Source organism: Sceloporus occidentalis, unplaced genomic scaffold, assembly GCF_023333645.1.
Source record: "Sceloporus occidentalis isolate IW3139 unplaced genomic scaffold, rSceOcc1.0.p SCAF_2, whole genome shotgun sequence".
Taxonomy (NCBI): Eukaryota; Metazoa; Chordata; class Lepidosauria; order Squamata; family Phrynosomatidae; genus Sceloporus; species Sceloporus occidentalis.
In genome coordinates this window covers 11,323,478-11,344,713 of record NW_028316982.1, presented here as the reverse complement: position 1 = coordinate 11,344,713, position 21,236 = coordinate 11,323,478, and the positions used below count along the sequence as shown (strand labels likewise).

At 39.2% G+C, this 21,236-nt stretch overlaps 1 protein-coding gene across 9 annotated transcripts in view; it reads left to right on the top strand.

Moving 5' to 3' along the window:
- The window catches only part of LOC149317974 (phospholipid-transporting ATPase IF-like), a 142,547-nt gene extending 128,296 nt beyond the window's left edge, over window positions 1–14,251 (top strand). For 2 of the 9 annotated variants that reach the window (XM_089508767.1, XM_089508765.1), the window contains 2 exons: window positions 3,694–3,827; window positions 10,809–14,251. In XM_089508767.1, coding sequence (XP_089364893.1) covers window positions 3,694–3,827; window positions 10,809–10,842 — 168 coding nt within the window. In that variant the 3' untranslated portion in view covers window positions 10,843–14,251. The other 7 variants (XM_089508762.1, XM_089508760.1, XM_089508761.1 and 4 more) reach the window with 5 other exon arrangements.
- Window positions 14,252–21,236: the final 6,985 nt, after the last annotated feature.

Sequence of the window (21,236 nt, the reverse complement as noted above, 5' to 3'; positions counted from 1 at the left end):
ATTTCATGTTTTACATATTGAGACAATACTCGTGGGGATTAACAAATATCTTCTACAGTGGTTAAAGGATTTTGAGAAGATAGAAATATTTGTTTATTCAAGATCATTGAGTCTCCATTTGTTTTCCCAAAGTGACACCAGTACATGATCTCAAATATGGGTGGGCCATAAAACATCACCGTTAGGCAATGAGCTGATGCTGGTACATTCCCAGCATAAATGGTTAACTCAGCTATGTTATTTACCTTCATGTAAAGTTGTGAAGAATCCAGTTAGAAGACAAATACTGCAAGTTTTAAGAAGTGGGGAATAGAGGAAAAGAGGAGAATTCTATCTTTTCAAAAATATCTCTTCTTGCTTACACTTTCCACTCATGACTGGTAGCTCTGGTGTTTTTAGACAACACCCTCACTTCATATTGTTTTATGTAAGAATCTTCATTTGCCCTTATTTTATGTGGAAAAATTTCAGCCTTCAGTTGCATAACCTTCAGTTGACACACAGAATGCATCGTAAGGATTTAAGAAACCAGCTCCTGTTGCATCAGTTCAGTGTTTTTTTAAAATCACCTGCCATCAATGAGATTTCAAAATCAGGTCCTCTAGATATTGGGCTCCATTTTCATCATCATCATCATCATCATCATCATCGAATAGTGTGACTGGTGTTTGAAGGATGATAAGAATAGGGATTCATCAACAGGCCACAGGTTCCCAATTCCAGCACCAATTCTTGTACCAACACTTGCAGAACAGTGCAGTGGTAGTGGTTGTGTACATCTGCTATGAATAGTTTGGATCCAATTCCTTTTAATAATACCAAAATTGGATGCTGTGGGAGTAAAGCATTTTGTGAAGGAAGGAAGTACCCCATCAATGGTTCTTGTTTCCATGAAGAGGACTCTTCATTGAATCAGTTGGTGACCTTGTGCATTTTCACATCTAAGATCCAGTGTTTCAAAGGACATATAAAGGACTTATCAGAATGGTTATTCATAACTTAGATGCATGCAGTCATTTTTGAGAAATCTACATTCTACTCATGGTGTTGACATACTGCTTTATCACACTAAGGGGCAAACAGGATTTAAACAAGAGTTAAACTAGAGAAAACCAGGAAATGTCGTGTAATAAACATCAGGCATTTCCTGGTTTTCTCTAGTTTAACTCTCATTTAAATCCCGTTTGCCCCCTAATGTGATAAAGCAGTTTAAGATGTGGTTTTATAGTGAGCATTATTGTTTATTTTAAAAAGAACACTTAGATTCTTGGGAGGTAAAGAGAGAAGTAAATAACACATAGATGAGCAGCCCACCTGATTTGTAGCCTTCATAATCACCTAATCACTGCTGCACTGCCAAAAGGAAAAGGCCATGTTTTCCTTTCACAACAAAACATATTCCCTTCAGCTGAACAATTATACTTTAAAACAAGGGTACTCTCTCCTTGTGCCTTGTTCTTAAAAGGGAAATACAGTCATTTTTGCCATTAGTGGTGGTGGGGACTTCTGCCCCTGGTAAGATTCTGAGTGAGAGGGAGGGTGGAATTTGGCTATTGGACCCATTGAATTCGCCCACTCCTGGTATGTGATAGTAGTGCAAATGCAGAAATTAGAGCTCAATATCTGTAAGAAGAATGTTCAACAAAATTTGGAAGAGCTGGAAATGGGCAATCGTTTTCCAGAAAATTGAAGATGCTACAGTAAAGCTACCTTTACCACTCATTTTGCCATTGCTCTTCACTAACAAGTGCTGTTGGGTTTTGTTAGTGTTGGTCCCAGCAGTGCCAGTGTGGATAAGTGTGGCCCTCCCATTGCATTCGTTATGAAAGTCCCATCAGGAATTATGGGAGCAGCAATCCAAAAACATCACAGGAAGCAGAGCTGACCATCACAACAATAACTCATTTGCAATAATGACTCCATCATCCCAGTTGCTGCTCTTTCAAACTGTATACACTGGTTTCTCAATAAGATACTGAACTCTTATCTTTTGCACTAAGTTTCATGGGGCATACATACCTTCTACACTGCCTCTTCTGAGATCATGACATAATTTGAGCCAAAGCTTGGCCTGTTTTTATTATTAATTTGGATGAAGAAAGAGCAAAATAGCCAGTGCATGTTTGGAATTATGAGATCAAGGCTTCTAGGCAAGATTTGAGAAACCCTGCCTCTTTTGGAGGAATGGATAGTTTATGTTGCTTTATCTTCATAGTACAGTACTAAGAAGAGTGACTACCCCTTCCCCTACCAAAATGCAGCTTCTTAAAAGATATGACCCATCTAATCCTTCTTAAAAGTCAGAAATACTTGATTTTCAAGACTTTTATGTTGATTCTTCTATAATATCTGAGAATAGAGCTAAATTGACTAGTTCTAAATCTGGACAAATAAATTGCCAGCATTAGTTGAAACTACCAGTGGTAGTCACAGCAGAGAATGAATCGATGAGTGCTAGTAACCCTTGGCATCTAATGCTGCTGATGTTAGGTCAAAGAAGTGGGTAATTTTTGTTGAGAAAGGAGTGGATTTCAACTATGGCTGTGTTTGTCTGCAGTATAATGACATTTCTATGACATACACCAAAGTTCACAAAGCCATTGAAAGTGGGTTTCACCTAAAACAGTTAAGCATAGAAGTAATTATTGCTTGGTCCATACTAAATTCTCAGTTCTCTTCCTTTTACTAGCCAATTTCATACTAACTATTAAGACACACACATTTCTTTTGTTCAATTTCAGTTTGAAGTGCCATCCTTGTATTTCTTTTTTCTTTTCTTTCCAGACAGAAAAAAAATCTTCCTTCTGCTTTCTTTGCTTGATTAAACACATGAGATAAAATTGTTGCTATTGTTTATTTACATATTCATTCTTTTTGCACCAAACACTTCCTCAGTGGCAACTGCATGCATATTTCAATTGGTATTAGCCATGATTTGTAGGAACATCTGCTTTTAATGAGCTGGTGAAGTGTCAAGACCACCATACATAGATTTGTCTAGAGCTGGGAGAAAGAGGCACCACAATTGCTTCTTCACCTGCTTTTATACATATTGTGAAAATACTTCTCAGCTTGCATACTGAGAATTTTCCATGATGGTACCAAACAGCAATCTTTCTGCATAAAAGAGCATTCATAAGACAGCAGTTCTCCTCAAATTACTGCCTTGGCACTACACAAGAAAATGGATATTGCTTGGTTTCTTGCTGAAGTAGGCTTTGCTACCCTGGTAGCAGTGACTCTTGGCAGGCAGACAGCAGCATTCAATGCAAAATAGATTTCTTCATTTGCTGAAAGAATTTCTATTCATTGCTGTAACCCCAGGAGTGATTCCCACATGTTGAGTTGAAACCTGTTGTGGGACTAATGAGACTTTGTGACTAAGTTGCCCAATCAGATCTACTGTTGAGGTTGCATAAGATGGAAAGGAAAATGCTGGAATGACTGGTAAGATATCCAGGTTCACTAGACTACCATCACTACTGTAACTCTCATCTTTTTAAAAAGAAATCAAATTGTATAACAAAATCTTTACATTACCTGCAAGGAAGATGCATGATCTGCAAAGAAGGTGTGCTATATTCATGCTCCTCAGACTTGTGTTACTTTTAAAATGTATGCAGTAAATGTATGCAGTACATAAAACTGCTACTAACCTAATTCTTCCTACATTTTCCCTACTTTCCTCCTCAGCTTGCTGAGACAAACGCAGGTATCAACTGCTTGGACTCCATGTGTTGCTTCTCAGCTGGGGAAACAGCATGCACATCTCTTAGAAGAATGTTGGAACGAATAATGGGAAGGTGCAGCCCAGCTCGAGTCAACAGGTGTGGAATTTCTCTCAATTGCCTTTGCTGCAGACGGTTCTCCTATAAACTGGAACATGATGAACCGGCAGTTATAGATGTCTAGCAAAAGGCAGGAATCACTCCTCATAGGCACTGTTTTGGATCTTAAAAGATTAGTAAATTTGCTTTTGTGGGGGCAGGCTGTTTCTGACAAGGTTGGGAAGAAGTGAGGTTTCGTCATATTGGGCCCATACAGACAGGCCAAAATAAAGCTGCTTCGGGTCACTTTGGAGGTATGTTTTTTAAATGATGCATGCATCCTAAGAGGCTGGAAGCCACACCAAAGCCACACCAGTCCTAAGGACTGGAGCACAGCTTTGGCACAGCATCTGGCCTCTTAGGATGCGTGCATCATTTAAACAGTATACCTCCCAAGTGACCTGAAGCAGCTTTATTTTGGCCTGTCTGTATGGGCCCCTAGTTATTTTTTTTTGTTCCAAATATATGCTGCATTTTAAAATCCTTTTTATATAGCAGCTGCTGTGTGCCTATAGCAGCTTTGACATACACATGGATGCTCCACACGCGAACCAAGGCTCCCTTATTCTCTGTAGTTACCAGCAAATGGTCCACACCTGTGCCAATGAAGAGGGTAGCTTTTGCTCACACACAGCTTCATGTGTGTGTCAGAGCCCCATGTAACCTCAAGTTGCTGCTTTCCTTGTATGCATATATATGTGTATATCAATACAGTCAGTCTTCTTGCTTTGTATGTCCTTTCCCTTAAAATCTGGTCTCTGTCCTGTCTTACTTTCCTGATCTGGCTGCTTTGCCTTCACAAATTAGAAATCAGTTTGTGAAATCAAAAAGCTTGATCCTTGTTTGTTCAATGTATGTCTGCTCATTAGTCTACTACTGCAAGGGTTGTATTTTCTCCCCTGATATATACTCCCTCTGGAGACATTTATTTTTCGGATGTTTTTGTTGTTTATTGGCAGTTTGAAAATAAATATTTTTAAATGTCGTGGAATAGAACTTTTAAATGTTTAATTGGCAAAAGGAAAACCCACCAAAAAAAAAACCTAGAAAGCATCAAAACCTCTCAGGCTAATACATTTTAAAATCCAGAGTTTATCTCTTTGTATTGGCACTGTGTGCCATTCAGAAATATACTAAATTATTCTTAAATTTTAGGTGACAAATATAGTCATGGTGATAAAATACCTGAGATGTATAAGAGGGGCATGGTAATATAATACATAATCCTGAGTAGTATGATTATGTCTAGCAGTGCCATGATCTATAGAATGATGTGGAATCCTTGGCTTTCCAGATGTTAAATTACTACTACTATGATTTCTCACTATTAGCCAAATTGGTTGGAACTAATCTCAAGCAACATGTGGAGGACCAAATCTTTCCCAAACTTGATGTACAAAAGTATTTGCAGTTATCTTTCTGATAAAAGAATGTTTTAAATAAAGAGAGAGAAATATACAGAGATGTTGAGGAGGGGGTTAAAAAAATCAGCATTTGTACTTGTTTCTTTAAATCTTTTGGAATGATATCACAACCTGCTGTTACTTAAAACCAAAGCAGGAAACCACTTTCTCCACTTGTTAAGAGATCAGTACAGTACTTTTTCAAATATCTTCTGGAAGCACTTTTTGCAAACCCAACCATAGTTGGACAGGGTAGAAGCGCTTTCTTTGGAGAATAAGGAGAGGCTCTCCAGTTAGATATTCAGGTGTGGGTAGGTACAAGGACAGGTGCAATATCTACCCATCCTATTTTGTGATGTAATCCAAGGCAGTGGGATCCCATTCTCAAGATCTGCTTTCAGCAGAGACTTAATTGGTGACCCTGGTCAGATTAAAAGTTGTGATATCTTTCATTTGATTTTTTTTAATTATTTGGTTATTTGTGCAGTTATTGTTTGCCACTTCTGGATTGTTCTTATTAGTGCTGGGGGTTTTTCTCTTGTGGTTCCTTTATCAGGATTTTTTCTTTTATTTACACAAATTTGTTAATCCAGTGTTTGTCGCTCTCTCTCAAGTTTTTGTTAAAATATCATTGTTCCATAAAATGGGAACTGTTACAAGGTTGTTTTTTAAAAAATACATAATCAGTTTTGCTTTGTATAGAAAGCAGGCATGAGGTATAAAATAAAAGGTTTTACTAGACATTTTTTAAAACAGGAGGAGCTTTTGATTGGTCTGATACTATCCCACCCTACAACCGCAGTAATGATTATTGCTTAAGCATATTTTTACCCTTTGGTTTTCCTCTGCCATCAAGCAGTCTGTCATTATTTTGGGTAGGATTTGTATCTATTGCAGAATTACCTGCTTGAAGGTAAGAGTGCATGAGTGGACTTATGACACTGCAAGTTCATTTCTCCAGTCCCTCGACCCCTTAACAAAATTGCACATCTAAACTTTTCATAGGTGGAAAAATGATTTACGAGCCTTTTAAAACAAGCCAAAAAATTACTGCTTTAAAGGGCTTGCAGCTTGCTCTGAAATTTTAATAGTCAATAATAAAAGACCTTCAAAACAATTACTTTCTATGTATTTTAAAGGGCTTTTCTCAGTTTACAGTGGTATGAGTTGGCCACTGAATTTTGGCAGTCAGTGGCTTATGGTAAGGCTTCAGGATAATTAAATAGACCTGTCAGATGTGCCCACCCTTGTGCAATGGGTCTATGTCATTTAGCAGACTGGGGATATTTTGGGGTGAGGGACATGCAAGTAACATAGCACTGATACTTCAGATATCCAGTGTCCAAGACGGAGAATAGGCTTTGCTATCATCACAGCAGTGTCCCCAGGCTCAGCATTTTCCCTTAGGAATGACAGCAGTTCATTCCTTTGGCAGAAAACAAATAATATTGTATTTGAGGGATCTACTGCAGTGGAGGTTAAATCTGATCTTGGTGAACCTCAGCCACTGAGAATCGCACCAGCTTCTGCCTGTGTACCCAACCATAGTTTCTCTTTCTTGGTTTCACAAGAGTGCAGTGAAGTGTTCAGAGCTAACTCAAATGATATTCTACTTTTTGGTTTTAATGAGCAATCAGGTCACAAATGTTTGTGCAAAGGTAGGTATAATCTGCTTCATGCTCAATTTGAAGCAAAGATTCTGATTTCTTTCTGGGACACACAAAAGTGTACAACTTGCATGATATGATCAAAATCTCATATTTGACAGAATGGAAAAGCGTACCTAAGACATCATTAACTGTTTCATGAAAAGCAAACTAATATACAGAACTTAGTGCCATTTCAAATTCTGCTAACAGTTGAATTCAGAGTAGATCTGTCACTTGAACAAAAAAAAGGCTATTGAAGTTTCTTGGCCCAATTTTAGTTTGTTTTTAAAGTGCAACATTTAGAATTACATGACATTCTGAATTGCAGAAGAGTTACAATTATACAAGTACATCAGGTAGTTTGGAGCTGTAGCTCAGCTTTTTACCATGGACAAGCTAAAATTATTTAGTCACATGACACATGTTGTCGTTTGGCTAAAAGTGCCGGTGATGTGCTGGCTGATGTTATGCAGCATAGCCTCAGCACTGATGTAGAACAGTTATCAACCTAAATCAGTCACAAAGCTAAGATGTGCACCCAGAAAAATCACTTAAGAGTTGGCCCTAATGAGCCAGCAAAGGTCAACCCCTCACATGAAAATGAATGAGAAAGGCATTATGAATTAGAGCAGCATGATATGCTTTAGGTATGCTTAGGTGAGTTAAACTTTCCATTTGAACTAGAATGACCACATCTTTTTTAATAGTATCCAAGCAAGCCTTCATATAAGTTGTGTCTGTTGCTAAATAAAGTACATTTTACAGACTATGTCATTGGTGTGAGTTGTGTCTTTGGATAGTTGAATCTCCTTGTTTCAATCATGTAACATTAGATAGTCTACATTTTTTACCATATTGAAAATATTTCCAACATGGTCAGCCTCATCTGCAGTACAGACATTGGTCACATTAAGGCTACTGTTCAAATCCAGCATTTATCAAGACTATTGATTTTCCCCAGTGAATGTATTCACTGAATGTATTCCATGGGTTTCAAATGGCTGCTCAGGGAAGTTGTGTTACTACCCATGTGTTAATTGTATTTAATATTCTGTCAGATATGAGGATTGCAATATAAAATCATTCCTTGGTTAAAATTTTAGATGGGAGCTCTGCTTTTTAATGTGTTGATGTTTAAATGCTTGGAGAACAGGGAAAATAGACATGTTACTTGAAATCCACTTGAATACCTTAAAATAAAAATTTCAAAGGAATTCTAAGCTTTCATTGATTGTAAAAGAGAATGTAATGCATGGCTTTTCTGATTTGCTGATATATGTTGCTCATCTGTCTTTCATCAAGCTATATTTCATTGCATCTGTCACACAAACGTTCATGTTAGTTCATGCAGTATTAACCATAAGCATTATAGTAGTTTGCTCTGTGGGTTTTAGATGGATGGAATCAGTGAAAAGATACTTATATTAATACTTATTTTCTGTTCTGGTTCCAGATACTTGCTTTCTTGAGCATTTTAGCATCTGTTCACTTGCATTCCTGTCCTAAAATACAGTGGCACAATCCATTCTCTCCAGTTTGCATAAATAACCCAGAAAGTAGAAGCGTCAGTTTCTCTTCTGTGAGAACAAAATGTTCTACATTCACTGGACAGTGGTTCTTTGGGGGTATGCCAAGCATTCCCCCCTATAGAAGAAACTAAAATGTCTGCACAAACTGGGTCTCTGGATCAGAACCACTGTATGAAAGTAAGCCCTATTCATATACAGAAACATCCCTTCCATATTATACCAGCCTGTCAATATGGCTCTTCTGAACATGTACATGAAATCTCACAAAGAGTTTCCAGTTTCTCTTCTGGGGTCTGAGAATTTTTTGCATCACTGGGCATAGTTATCTCAAAGAGCATTGGATCATTATCAAGATGTTTAAATTGTGTCTGTCAGAAAACACATGAGATGTCTGGATTAGTCCCTTTGGAGAGTTCATTTTAAAATCACGTTTCAGATTTTTTTTAAAAAAAGATTCTAAGCCAAACTTCTCTTTACCAGTCAGCAAAACTTGTTTCTTATTGTTACTTTAGATCATGGAGCTCTACGGAACCCTTCTATACCAACGACAGAAGCATCTTGACGCTGTCCTCAATGGACTCAATTACATGTTGAGACTTTTCTCATTGTCCTTTGGAAAACCTTGTATTTGCTCTGACCCTAAGTTATAAATATCTCTAGTAAATCTTTGGTAACTTGTTCCTCCTCTCCCACACTAATTCATATAAGAAATTTTTTTCTTCCACAGAATGGTAGAGAAGTTTTTTAAATTCATGTTTCCACTGGGTTACATGCCAACAGCTTGGTGAATAGTTGGCATTTCATTTGAGTGTCACTATGAAGCAATGACTGGATGGTTGTACAAAAAAATTATTGTCCTTTTAGAAGGTTGTAGCTTCACACTTGTAAGAAATTGTTCCAGAAACGTCTTTCATTAAAGCTGTAATCAAGTTATGTTATTTCGATGGAAACTGTTAGTTTTCCACAATCAAGTCAGTTAACAATCATACCTTGAGAGCCTTTTGAAAAAACAACCTTGAATTATTCTTGAATTATCTTCAGTTTAATCAAAACTCAAAAATATTATCACTACTTAGGAGGTGGTTCTATTTTCTCCATAACTGGAGAACTAAATCTACCTCTTCGGGTTCTTGAACATGACAAGTCGAAGCAAATCCTTGGTTTGTAGTCTTGTTCGCCAGGCACACATGATTCAAATTAGTGTGTCGATGGTTGCTTTTTTTTTTCTTTTTCTTTTTCTTTTCTCAGTATGTTATTTATTTAGTCGTACTGTATATCCTCTTGATGAGAGCACTTAAAGATTATTTCTTCCTCCAGATTCTGCGGGGGCTGCAAAAGTAATGACAGTACTTGTAGTCTTCTAACACCCAAGGAATTCCTTTGCGCATGCTCTTTTTCTCAGTCAAAAACTGCTTGTATTCCAAACATGTCATGAGTGATTCTGGACACCTAGTAAAAGGTGATGCATAACATGGCATCATCTATTCCATTTTCCCACTCTAGCTCCACTTAATGGCTGCTGTTTGCAAAGGGTAGGGAAATGTTTCACCAGACATTACTAGCATGACATAGTGTTCCTGCCCTTACCTTGTAACATCTAATTTGGGAGTCCCAATTCCCTTTCCCCTATGATGTTTTGAGGGCAGTTTCTCTAGCCATGTGGGTGGCTAATTCTGAAAACGAGACAGGGCTTAAAAACTTCACCCTGAATATGAAGTTGGATAGTTCTCTCGATTGGACTGTTTACTTGCAAACTGTGCTACTTTTAGGAAAGCTTCAAATTAGGAGGGAGATTACCGAGTCCCAGCCTAAGACCCCAGATCCCATTTGATCAGAAAGCTAAACAGGGTCAGCCCTGGTTAGTACTTGGATGGGAGACTGCCAGTGAATCCCAGGTGCTGTACACTGTATTTCAGAGAAAGGAACTGGCAAAACCACCTATGAGTAGTCCTTGCCCAAGCAAACCCTATGAAGTTCATTAGGTTGCCATAAGATGAGAAGCAACTTCAACACACGCATTAAGCCCACACAGTAGCACTCCAGCATGATTCCCATTCATTTCACCGAAGTTTGCAAAAAGATCTTGCAATCCAATCTTTAATGTTTCCTTTGCCTTCATTCCCCACTCCTTTCCATACCATCAGTTTCATCAATTACTACTTCATGTCCACTGTTGCCATTTTGGTTTGTCATTTCATTTTGAACAACTTGTTAGAAGAACCTTATCCAACTCCAAGCATTTATTAAAATCCCTATTGTACATGTATTTTGTTTTTCACTGAAGAGTTAAAGTGTAAGTGTTTTTGTCCACAGATTCACAGTTCTGATTTGAAGATGAACTGACCTAACTTTTTTTTCAAACTTCCCATTTGTTCCCCCTCTCTTTCCTCCCCTCCTCAGTGTGTGTAAGGGTACAGAAGAAGCAGGCATTTAAACAAATACAGGCGGAATATAAGAATCCATCTGTCCAAGACAGGTATAAGTTTCTAAGAAAAGCCAAGCAAAGTGAAGATTTTGTTTAATTGTACCATCTGTTTGTGCGTGTCAAACAGGAGTTGGGTCGAACAGAAGCAGAGCAAATATATTTTGTATTGGATCACAAATACTTTTATAATTTCATTTTTTAAAAAACATAGAATAACCTTTTGTGTATTTTGGTAACGTGTTATGTTTTGTTCCAGGTTCAGTCATAGGCAGAAGAGTGTGCAAAGCAATGTGAACCAAAATGAACCAAGTGTAGGAATTTGTTGTAAAATTAATGAATTATATTAAGCTGCAAAGCAGTAACTGTTGAGATAAGACAAGAAAAGGGAAACAGAGTGATTTTCCTACAGGACTCTTAAGATTTGGGATAAGTTCCATAAGTCAATCCAATGCCTGAGCTACATATAAGGAACTTAATGTCGAATTAGTATTACATACTGTTGTATCCCTGACTGAATTTGTACTGCAAAACCCTTTGCTAACCCCTAAGAGTTTATTAGTTGAATGTTGTGAATGGTCTATGGTTCTCAATCATTTGTTCTCCAGATGTTTTGGACTCTACCTCCTAGAAGTCCCAGCCATCATGACCAGTGTTCTAGGATTTTGGGAGAAGAAGTTAGAAAGCAAACCACTGTCCTAGGTGACACCTTCATATCTCAGAGCAGATGTACTGTACAGTATTTATTTGTTTTGGTAGGCTTGGTCTGCTGTGTTCTTAACTCCAGCCTCATCTTTCCAGATTTGTAGCACCCTCATTCTTCCTGTGGTGTAGCTGAATATTCTGTAGTGACTCTCCCCCCCCCCCCCAACTTTGTGGTGGGCAGAGGCAACTTTTGGGCAAGTTGTGAGAGGGTTGACCTTTTTTTAAAGCATTGCTGATATAATTTTAGATTTTGCCCTCCATACATTGATCTAATTGACAGAAGGGACAGATGGAAGCCCCCATCTTCCTTTGATAATGAACCCTTGTTTTGTTGTTTTGCAGCACACACAGGTTACAGTTTAACTTTTACTATGCTGAAGGCCCATACAAAATGTCAGGACTTAAGGTCCCATTGTTTTCAGCATCCATAGAGCTAGTTTAGGCTCCACAAATTGTTCTCCAGGAAAGGAGTCAAGAAGTCTTGGAACCTCACCTGTCCAGATTCAGATAGCATGATCACAACAAAATGCCCAAAGAAAGTACCAGCCAAATTCAAATGCCCACTGGGTCAGTCACTTACCAAGTGAATCTACATTTGCAGTACCTCTTGAGATGTTTATAAGGGTCTCACTTAATTTTATCTGACTTCCATCCATCGTCTTAACTACTAAAATATATATAAGGGTCCTAACGAGAGTGAGCATCAAGGTCAATCTGTTTTTCATGAAGATCGCTTGACAAATTTTAATATGTTGAAGTGTAAAATGTTTTTAAAATTATTTCCATATTTTTTGGGGGGTGTCTATAAAACAAGGAGCAGGGAATAACCAGTTCTGCCTCATTGTGCTTCCCATTGAAGATTTGACCAGTTTCATCCTGGAGAAAGCTGCATTTGTAGATAAAAAAAGTTACAGCCCAAGAAAGAGGATCTGTAGCATTTTTAATCTAGATTTTCTTTTAGGTTGAATGGAGGGTTGTTTGTTTTTCAATCCAGGTGTTTTGTGAAGTGCAATACCCAGAAATAGTTAACTTGTTCACCAGAATTTCAAACATCATACAGTCATGGTGTATGTGCCCAGCAGAGACCCTCGAAAGTAACCTAGCTTTCAGATTTGTATCAGTACTGTTGACACTGAATCTTTGCTCTTTTCATAAATTTCCCTCTGTCCACCTTATCCCTTTTTCAACATTGTGGATGGCTTACACTTACTCGCCATGGATTTGTCAGTGAAGTTGTTTATGGCGTTGGATGTTAGATATTATTTCAGCGACTGCTGCTTATTGAGGAAGAAGAGCATGTGACCTGGGAAAGTATTGTTGATTTCTGACATTTGTTTTGCTCCAGAAGCTTTGTTACACAGGCTGGGATTGAGGAGCACAGACAACGCAACACCCCACACTGAAAGCCATAGGACAGCCCTCATTCTACACAATTATTCCCGCAGCCATTAGATTCTTAGTTTCCCTAGGTCTTTGACTAAGAGGCATTTGAGTTAGTGCTGTATCTGTGTTAGCTCTGTGGTAGAGCTCATGCTTAACTCGTTAGAAGCCCATTGTTCAACACTTTGAGGTTATAATTTGGTGAACTAAGAATTCCCTTAGAAAACTCCTAAGGTTTCCATGGAGAAGGAGAGCCTATAAAGCCAGGATATCAACAGTGTGAATATAATCAGATAGTGAAGGAGAAAGAAGGGCCCTGTACCTGAAAACCTTAGATCCAGTTACATTCTGGAAGATGCACATGGTTGGTCCTGGCTCTGGGAAAGAGCACAGGTCCAGCCTGGACTACCATCATGGAAAACATGAACAACGTTCCAAAGTTTGTCAGTGCTTTAAGATGTTTGTTTTACTTGCCAGGGTTTTTTATGAATGCGTTTTATGTCCATGGCAGATATAAAACAATAGAACTGAAGTTGGTGGCTAAAATATATGCAAGAGGTGCTTGGAACTATGCAGTTGAAGGATTTAAAGCCTCCCTATGGCCCTGATCTGGAGATGATTTGGTCATGCTTAAGGCTCTTTCCTGCTTGGAAAACATGTCTCATTTATGATGCAGTTACATCACTAATTTCATTGAGACTCAAAGCACACTGCAGTGTATCACATTAGAGCCAAATCTTTGTCTCCAATTTAATAAAAGTAAAAATTGTCCACGCTCACTGTTTTCAGAATGAATCCTATCTTGGAGTTTTTTTAAAGATGTGGGATAAAAGGTATACATACTCCTTTTTAAGAATCCAAGGAATTTTTTCTTTTTAAGTAAGAATTTCTGATAGAAGAGACACGATTCTTGCTATACCAAAGACTCTGTCATAAAACATGCTTTGTTTAAGGCCCTGTTGGTTGGGCTTCCCTTACTCATGTGGAGAAAGCCATTTTGATTTCCTGTTTTGAACAAGTAGGGCTGAGCGCACTTGCTTTTGGATTTCATAAAGAGCCCTGATGATAACCTTGCAATGAACAAGGATTGCACCCCACCTGAGCTGTTTTGACTCAAATCTGGCAAGAGTTAGACATTAAAGCAGCATTGCCATTTCGCAACCAGAGCAATAATTGGTTCCAAGAAGTTGACCGCAGGCACTGTGGCTGTCCCTGCCACCCTTTTTAGACCCTCTGTGGCAACAGAGTTTAATATAGTGTGCTTACTGTATTGCTTTGTCAACAAATTGTTCTACATATGTTTATGGAAATTATATTTATTGAATAAAACTTTGGACTTTTAACAGCTTCTTGCCTTCTTTTCATTGCTGAAGAATTCATGTTTGGTTAATGACATGTTAAATTAATTCCATACCCAAGTTTCACTACTAATCCCTTCCCATGCAGGATCCCAGTTACATCTCTAACAGTGCACATACATGTGTAAAACTGGATTCATGTAAAGCTAGCCTTTTTATCTATACATAATCAGATCAACCAAGCCAAAAAAAAATATGTATCACTTTATTAAGAACTATAGGCATAAACTGGAGACCTCTCTAGCCAGATAGTATCAAATGACTTGGATGAAGGAATGGAGGCCATCCTTATGAAATTTACAGATGACATCAACTTAAGAGGAGTAGCTAATACTCCAGAGGACAGAATCAAAATACAAAATGACCTTAATAGATTAGAAAGCTGGGCCAAAACCTAACAAAATGACTTTCAACAGGGAGAAATACTAAACTTAGGCAGAAAAAATGAAATGCACAGATACAGGATGGAGAACACCTGGCTTGACAACAGTACATGTGAAAGGCATGTAAGAGTCCTAGTAGAACACAAGTTGAACATGAGTCAACAGTGTGATATGGCAGCTAAATAGGCCAATGTGATTCTATACTGCATCAATAGAAGTGTCTAGATGTGTCCCGTTCTGGACACCACAATTCAAAAGGGATGTTGAGAAGCTGCAACATGTCCAGAGAACAGCCAAAGTGATGAAGGATCTGGAAACCAGGCCCTATGAAGAGAGACTTGGGGAGCTGGAGAAGGGACGATTAAGAGGTGATATGAAAGCCCTGTTTAAGTATTTGAAGGGCTGTCATATTGAGGGTGAAACAAATTTGTTTTCTGCTGTATCAGAGACTAGGACTCAAAGCAATGGATTCAAACTACAGCAAAAGAGATTCCACTTCAACATTCTGTGGAACTTCCTGACAGTAACAGCTGTTTGACAGTGGAACACATTCTCTCAGCGTGTGGTGGATTCTCCCTTGGAAGTTTTTAAACTGAGGCTGGATGGCCATATGTCGAGGGTGCTTTTATTGTGAATTCCTCCTAGGATTCTGACAGCTGCTAGAAGAAGATGGGTAGAAATTAATGGTGGAGGGTAAATATATACTTATAAGGAACAAGATGCTTCTGTGCATAATCTTTGGCCCGGGAAATGGTTTTCAATACAAAACTCAAGTTTCTTTCCAAAATTAAAATCTGTTGCTGTTATCTTCTCAGCTTGCTTTATGGAGTAAAAAGCCTTTTACTTCCTGATGTTAAACCTCTTTCTTATTCATTTAAATAAGCTAGAGCTTGTAATGTCAAAGGAAACAGCATGCTGCATCTAATACACCAGCCCAACAACTAACAGGGACTTGGATGGCCGTTGGTGAACTGTAATGAGTTTCTACCAGACCATGTATTCTATGGATTTACAACTGGCATGAAAAGAAAAGGACCATAATCCTGTATCAGCTACTTAGATAAGTATGCTTAAGTAACTTCTCTTGGCCCAATCCCCATTGCCACCACCAAAATCTGATGGAAATGTCATTCATCCATGCTCCAATTGATGGCCGAATGGACCTCCCCATCCAACTGATGCTGGTAAAGAAAGTTGTAGGGCCAGTTCCGATCATGGCAACGATGTCAAAATGATGCTTAAGTGTAGATTGTCAATATAGAATAATTACAGATCAGTAAATCTAACTTCCATATTCACGATTGCTACTTAGTCACAATTGTGACACTCTTGGCATGATCCTGACTCTCTCCTCAACCTACTTTATCAGCTGCATGAGAAGAGAGAGGTCAATTCTGTTAGTGACTGAAGCATAGTTGAATGATGTTTAGTCAGATTTGGGAGAGCTGGGCTAGGGGTCTGTTGCTTAAGTTAACTAGTATTACAAAATCCCAAAAAGGATGCTTATCCAATTCAGCAACAGGGAAATAGAGCCTACAGCAGTGGTCCCAAACTTTGGTCCTCCAGATCATAGAATCAGAATTGGAAGAGACCCCAAGGGCCATGCAGCAACTCACAATCAAAGATACTGTATTTTGGACTTCAGCTCCCAGAATTCCTGACTGTTGGGTAAGCTAGCTAGGGCTTCTGGGAGTTGAAGTCCAAAAACCTGGAGGATCAAAGTGGCCTACAGTAAACAAATTCAGTAAACAAAGAGAAGTGACTCTCCACTGGGCACAGAGCAATCTTCTTGCTTAAAAAATAGTATTTTTAGCTGCAGTCATGCTGTTCAAGAGCTCTTAAAAGACTTGCACATAGGAAAACTTGTCCTGGAAAGGGTGACAAGAACTGTAATTCTGGAATGAGCACATTATTTCCCATTCAACATATGTCATCTGGACATTATCATTGATGCTCGAAGCATGAGTGAACAGCATTCATGTTGGCAGGTTTGGGTCAGTGGAGGGAGATGAGTAATGCAGATCAATAGCAAACACTCCCTATTCCCCACCTAATCCAAGGAGATAAATAATGCTCTGGCATGGACATCACATGGCTCTTTCCAACTGTTGTTGAACTGCAGCTCCCAGCATCTCTTACCATTTCCTATGAGGTAGAATTCAAAGATACAGCTATGCTAGTCTGTAGAATCAGTATGTAGAGAGCTCTTGTAGCACCTTTGAAACTCACTAAAAGAAAGACGTTGGCAGCATGAGCTTTCGTAGACTTCAGTCTACTTCCTCAGATGCAATTCCTATGAGGGTTAGGGTTGTTGGAACGTGCACTGAAGGATCATCTGGAGGGCTGTGTAATTCCCACTCCTGCTTTTCAGTCGTTGGTTTTATTTCATGGCTTCAGAGCAGTGGAATGCAGCCCACAGGGAAAACCCTAGAGCCTTTCAGGCAAATGAGAAGAAGTGACACTGGGGACAGAGTTTGCAGCTTCAACCAGGTGAAGAGCCTTGGCCAGTCTGGTGACAAAATTTAATCCAAAGAGGTTGTTAAACATTCCATACAGTTTGGAACAGCCTTCCAAAACAACATCCAAATGTGATCCACCACCAATTCTGCCATCTCCAACCTTTAGATTGTGGGATTTGTAACTGAGTGCATCTAGAAAGTAACAGGAGGAGGAGACAATTTCAATATTATCAACAATATATATAAATATATTGTAGGTACTGTATAATATTATAGGAAGTCAGGTTAAAATGTGCCGCTAGGGGGCAGCAGCAACACCAGACATGCCATTAAATGTAAATATTGCTTCTTTAAAACCAATGATTTAATTAATGAATAAATTTAATGAATGTAATTTCCACCTTTCTAAAGTTAACAGCAGATTAATGTAAATCCTCTTTTTCCAACAATCAAATTATTTTGAAAGTTAACAAACTTGGAGGGGAAATAGATTGTTGTCTAGTCTTTTAAACAGAAATGTTTTTAAGAAACAGCTGGAAAAGACTATGAAGTCCAGCTGGCCCTCTGCAGCCACAGATTCCAGCATCTATGGCTTGAAAATATTCAAAAAAATATAAATTCCAAACAGTAAACCTCTATTTTGCCATTTTATATAAGGGACTCCATTGTACTATGCCATTGTATTTAATGCGACTTGAGGAACCATGGATTTTGGTATCCATTGGGGACCCTGGAGCAAAACCCCATCAAATGCCAAGGGCTCACTGTATCATCCTCTGAGGCTGAGAGAATGCAACTTGCCCAAGGTCACCCAGTGGGTTTACACGGCTGAGCCAGGATTCGGATCCTGGCGTCCAGTCCAACACTCAAACCACAACACCCCACTGGCTCCTTTCAGAGAAACTAGTGGGGCCTGAAGAGTGAAAGCGGGTGGGGTGGGGGGAGCGACATCCTTTCCAAACACTTTCCTGGCTCAACAGGCTCCAAAGCAGCTCTCTGCACATGTTAAAATACAGCTAGATCATATCAGACCAGAATGCAATGACCTTCACTGCATTTATTTATACTGTTCAGTGCATATCTTCATCAGTCTAAAACAAAAACCCCATTTTCCAGGTTACTTGACAGACCATTTCTCCCCATATCAACCTGTCAGAGCTCTTACGATCTTCAGAGACAGGCTTTCTCTTGGTCCCACCACCATCCCATTCTCGCTTGGTGAGGACATGAGAGAGAGCCTTCTTGGTGGCTGCTCCCACCCTCAGGAACTCCCTTCCACGGGAGGCTGTTTGCCTCCTCCTCGTTTCCCTTTTGATATCAACTTGATATTGAAAAAGAGAATGGGCGCAGAGGGTCAGACCTTGGAGTGACAATTGCTTCAACAAACTACAAACCCTTTAACTCCATAGGCTGTTGCCATGGCACTTAAAAGTGGAATCATAATGCTGTAACTGCATAGCAAAAAGGGCCCTAGATCTCTACAGAGAATAAATGGGAAAACAAGGCAAGTAAACATCTTCTGAGTGTGAAAATTTGTGCAAAAACCAATTTTCTTAAATGCAGAAACTGCACAATATCTTGTCTTCAGGCAAGGATAAAAACTTAGGCTCTCAGAAACAAGCAAGGATTTATATTCCTAGTATGGAGCACATGCTTTTGTTTGTATCCCTGTGTTCCTCTGCCATCTTATGGACACTGTTCATCAGAATGAAGCGTCTTAGAATTGAGCAGAAGGATTTTGCCTCTTCCAGCAATTGTTCCAAGTGCCACTCTGCCGTCTTCTCTCCTTGAGAAGAACAGAAAGTCATTAGCAAGCACAAAACTTACATGTCCAGAAAGAAGACTCTATTCAATCTAAATGAAAACTATATATACCTAGCATTTGATCCGAATTACTTTCTTATACAATTTAGATGAGACTGTGCTGAGACATCTGCAGTCATCCCTTGGGATTCTCAAAATATCTTGTGAATGAAGCCTTGGCTCCCAACCACCTAGAAGCCAATACAGCACCTGACACACAGGATACTAAAGAAATTGAAAAGATCGACTGATCTTTTAATATTATTACCCTGCTAAAAAAGCTCTTCCCAAATGAATTTCCCTCCTGTTTGTCACCAGATTCCCAAGAGGACATCATGTGTAAAGTATCTAGTAAGAACCCCTTGCTTACTCAGCAGAATAAGGATAGAACTGCAGCCTCATGGGCATTGCATACATTTTAAATGTACTGTATATCTAACATGTTCAAATATACACCCAAAAATGTTAGAATCATAAAATCATAGAGCCATACAGTTGGAAGAGACCACAAGGGCCATCCAGTCCAACCCCCTGCCATGCAGGAACTCACCATCAAAGCATCCCCAACAGATGACCATCCAGCCTCTGCTTAAAGACCTCCAAGGAAGGAGACTCCACCACTCTCCAAGGGAGTGTGTTCCACTGTTGAATAGCCCTTACTGTCAGGAAGTTCTTCCTAATGTTGAGGTGGAATCTCTTTTCCTGCAGCTTGCATCCATTGCTCCGGGTCCTGTTCTCTGGAGCAGCAGAAAACAAGCTTGCTCCCTCCTCAGTATGACATCCCTTCAAATATTTAAACAGGGCTATCATATCGCCTCTTAACCTTCTTTTCTCCAGGCTAAACATCCCAGCTCCCTAAGTCTCTCCTCTCAAGGCATGGTTTCCAGACCCTTCACCATTTTAGTTGTCCTCCTCTGGACTCGCTCCAGTTTCTCAACATCCTTTTTGAATTGTGGTGCCCAGAGATGGACACAGTATTCCTGACCAAAACAGAATAGAGTGACACTATTACTTCCTTTGATCTAGACATTATGCTTCTGTTGATGAGGCCTAGAATCACATTGGCCTTTTTAGCTGCCATGTCAGACTGTTGACTCATGTTCAACTTGTGGTCTACTAGGACTCCTAGATCCCTTTCACATGTACTTTTGTCAATCCAAATGCCTCCTATTCTAAATCTATGCATTTCATTTTTTTCTGCCTAATTGCAGTGCCTTACATTTCTCCCTGTTGAAGTTAATTTTGTTAGTTTTGGTCCAGCTTTCTAATCTATTCAGGTCATTTTGAATTTTGATCCTCTCCTCTGGGGTATTGGTGATTCCTCCTAATTTGGGGTCATCTGCAAATTTGATAAGTATACCCCCAATTCTGTCATCCAAGTCACTGATAAAGATATTGAATAGCACTGGGCCCAGGACAGAGCCCTGTGGGACCCCACTGGTCACCTCTCTCCAGGATGAAGAGCAGCCATTACTGAGCACCGTTTGGGTTTGGCTGGTCAACCAATTATAAATCCACCTAACAGTTGCATTTTACTAGCTTGTTTGCAAGAATATCATGGGGACTTTGTCAAAGGCCTTACTGAAATTGAGATGTGTTTCATGAATATAAACAAGCCCCTAGTCACAGCCACTATGGAGCTGTTACTGGCTCCAGACACCTGATGGCATAAGCCTCATTTACAAGCATCAGTGAGACTTGACCTCAGACAAGTTATTTGCATGACTGTACCTTTGCATAGTATGGTAAAATATCCCTAAATTGGCTTGTGCACCTGCTCAGGGAATGGCCTACAGAAATCTTTGGTCACATCTTTAAAACAAGATGAATGAGAAAAGTCTTTTTATATTTAACTTTTAGAAATCCTTCAGAGGGATATCATACAACTGTTTTTCAAAAAGTAGGTTATTTTATTGCAGAGGCCAGTCTAAATTCTTCTGCTTTCTGTCATTGTGTGCCTGCGAGTCATTTCTGACAAGACAAACCTATAATGGGTTTTTCTCTGCAAAATTTGTTTGGAGGGGGTTTCCCTTTGCCTCCTTTTGAGGCTGAGAGTGTGACTTGCCCAAGTGGGTTTCCATGGCGGAGCAGGGATTCAAACTTTGGCCCCCTAAAGACATATTCCAATGCTCAAACCACAATACAATGCTGGCTCTCTGTTGCTAGTCCTACTTAAAGTAGATCCATTGAATCAATGGGATTTACCTATGTGCTGACTTAACATTCAAGTTTACAGAATGGGTTTACTCTAGTTGGGACTAACCAACAGGATTCCAGCCATCACATGCCAGTCATAAGGCACAGGATTTGGACCAGCG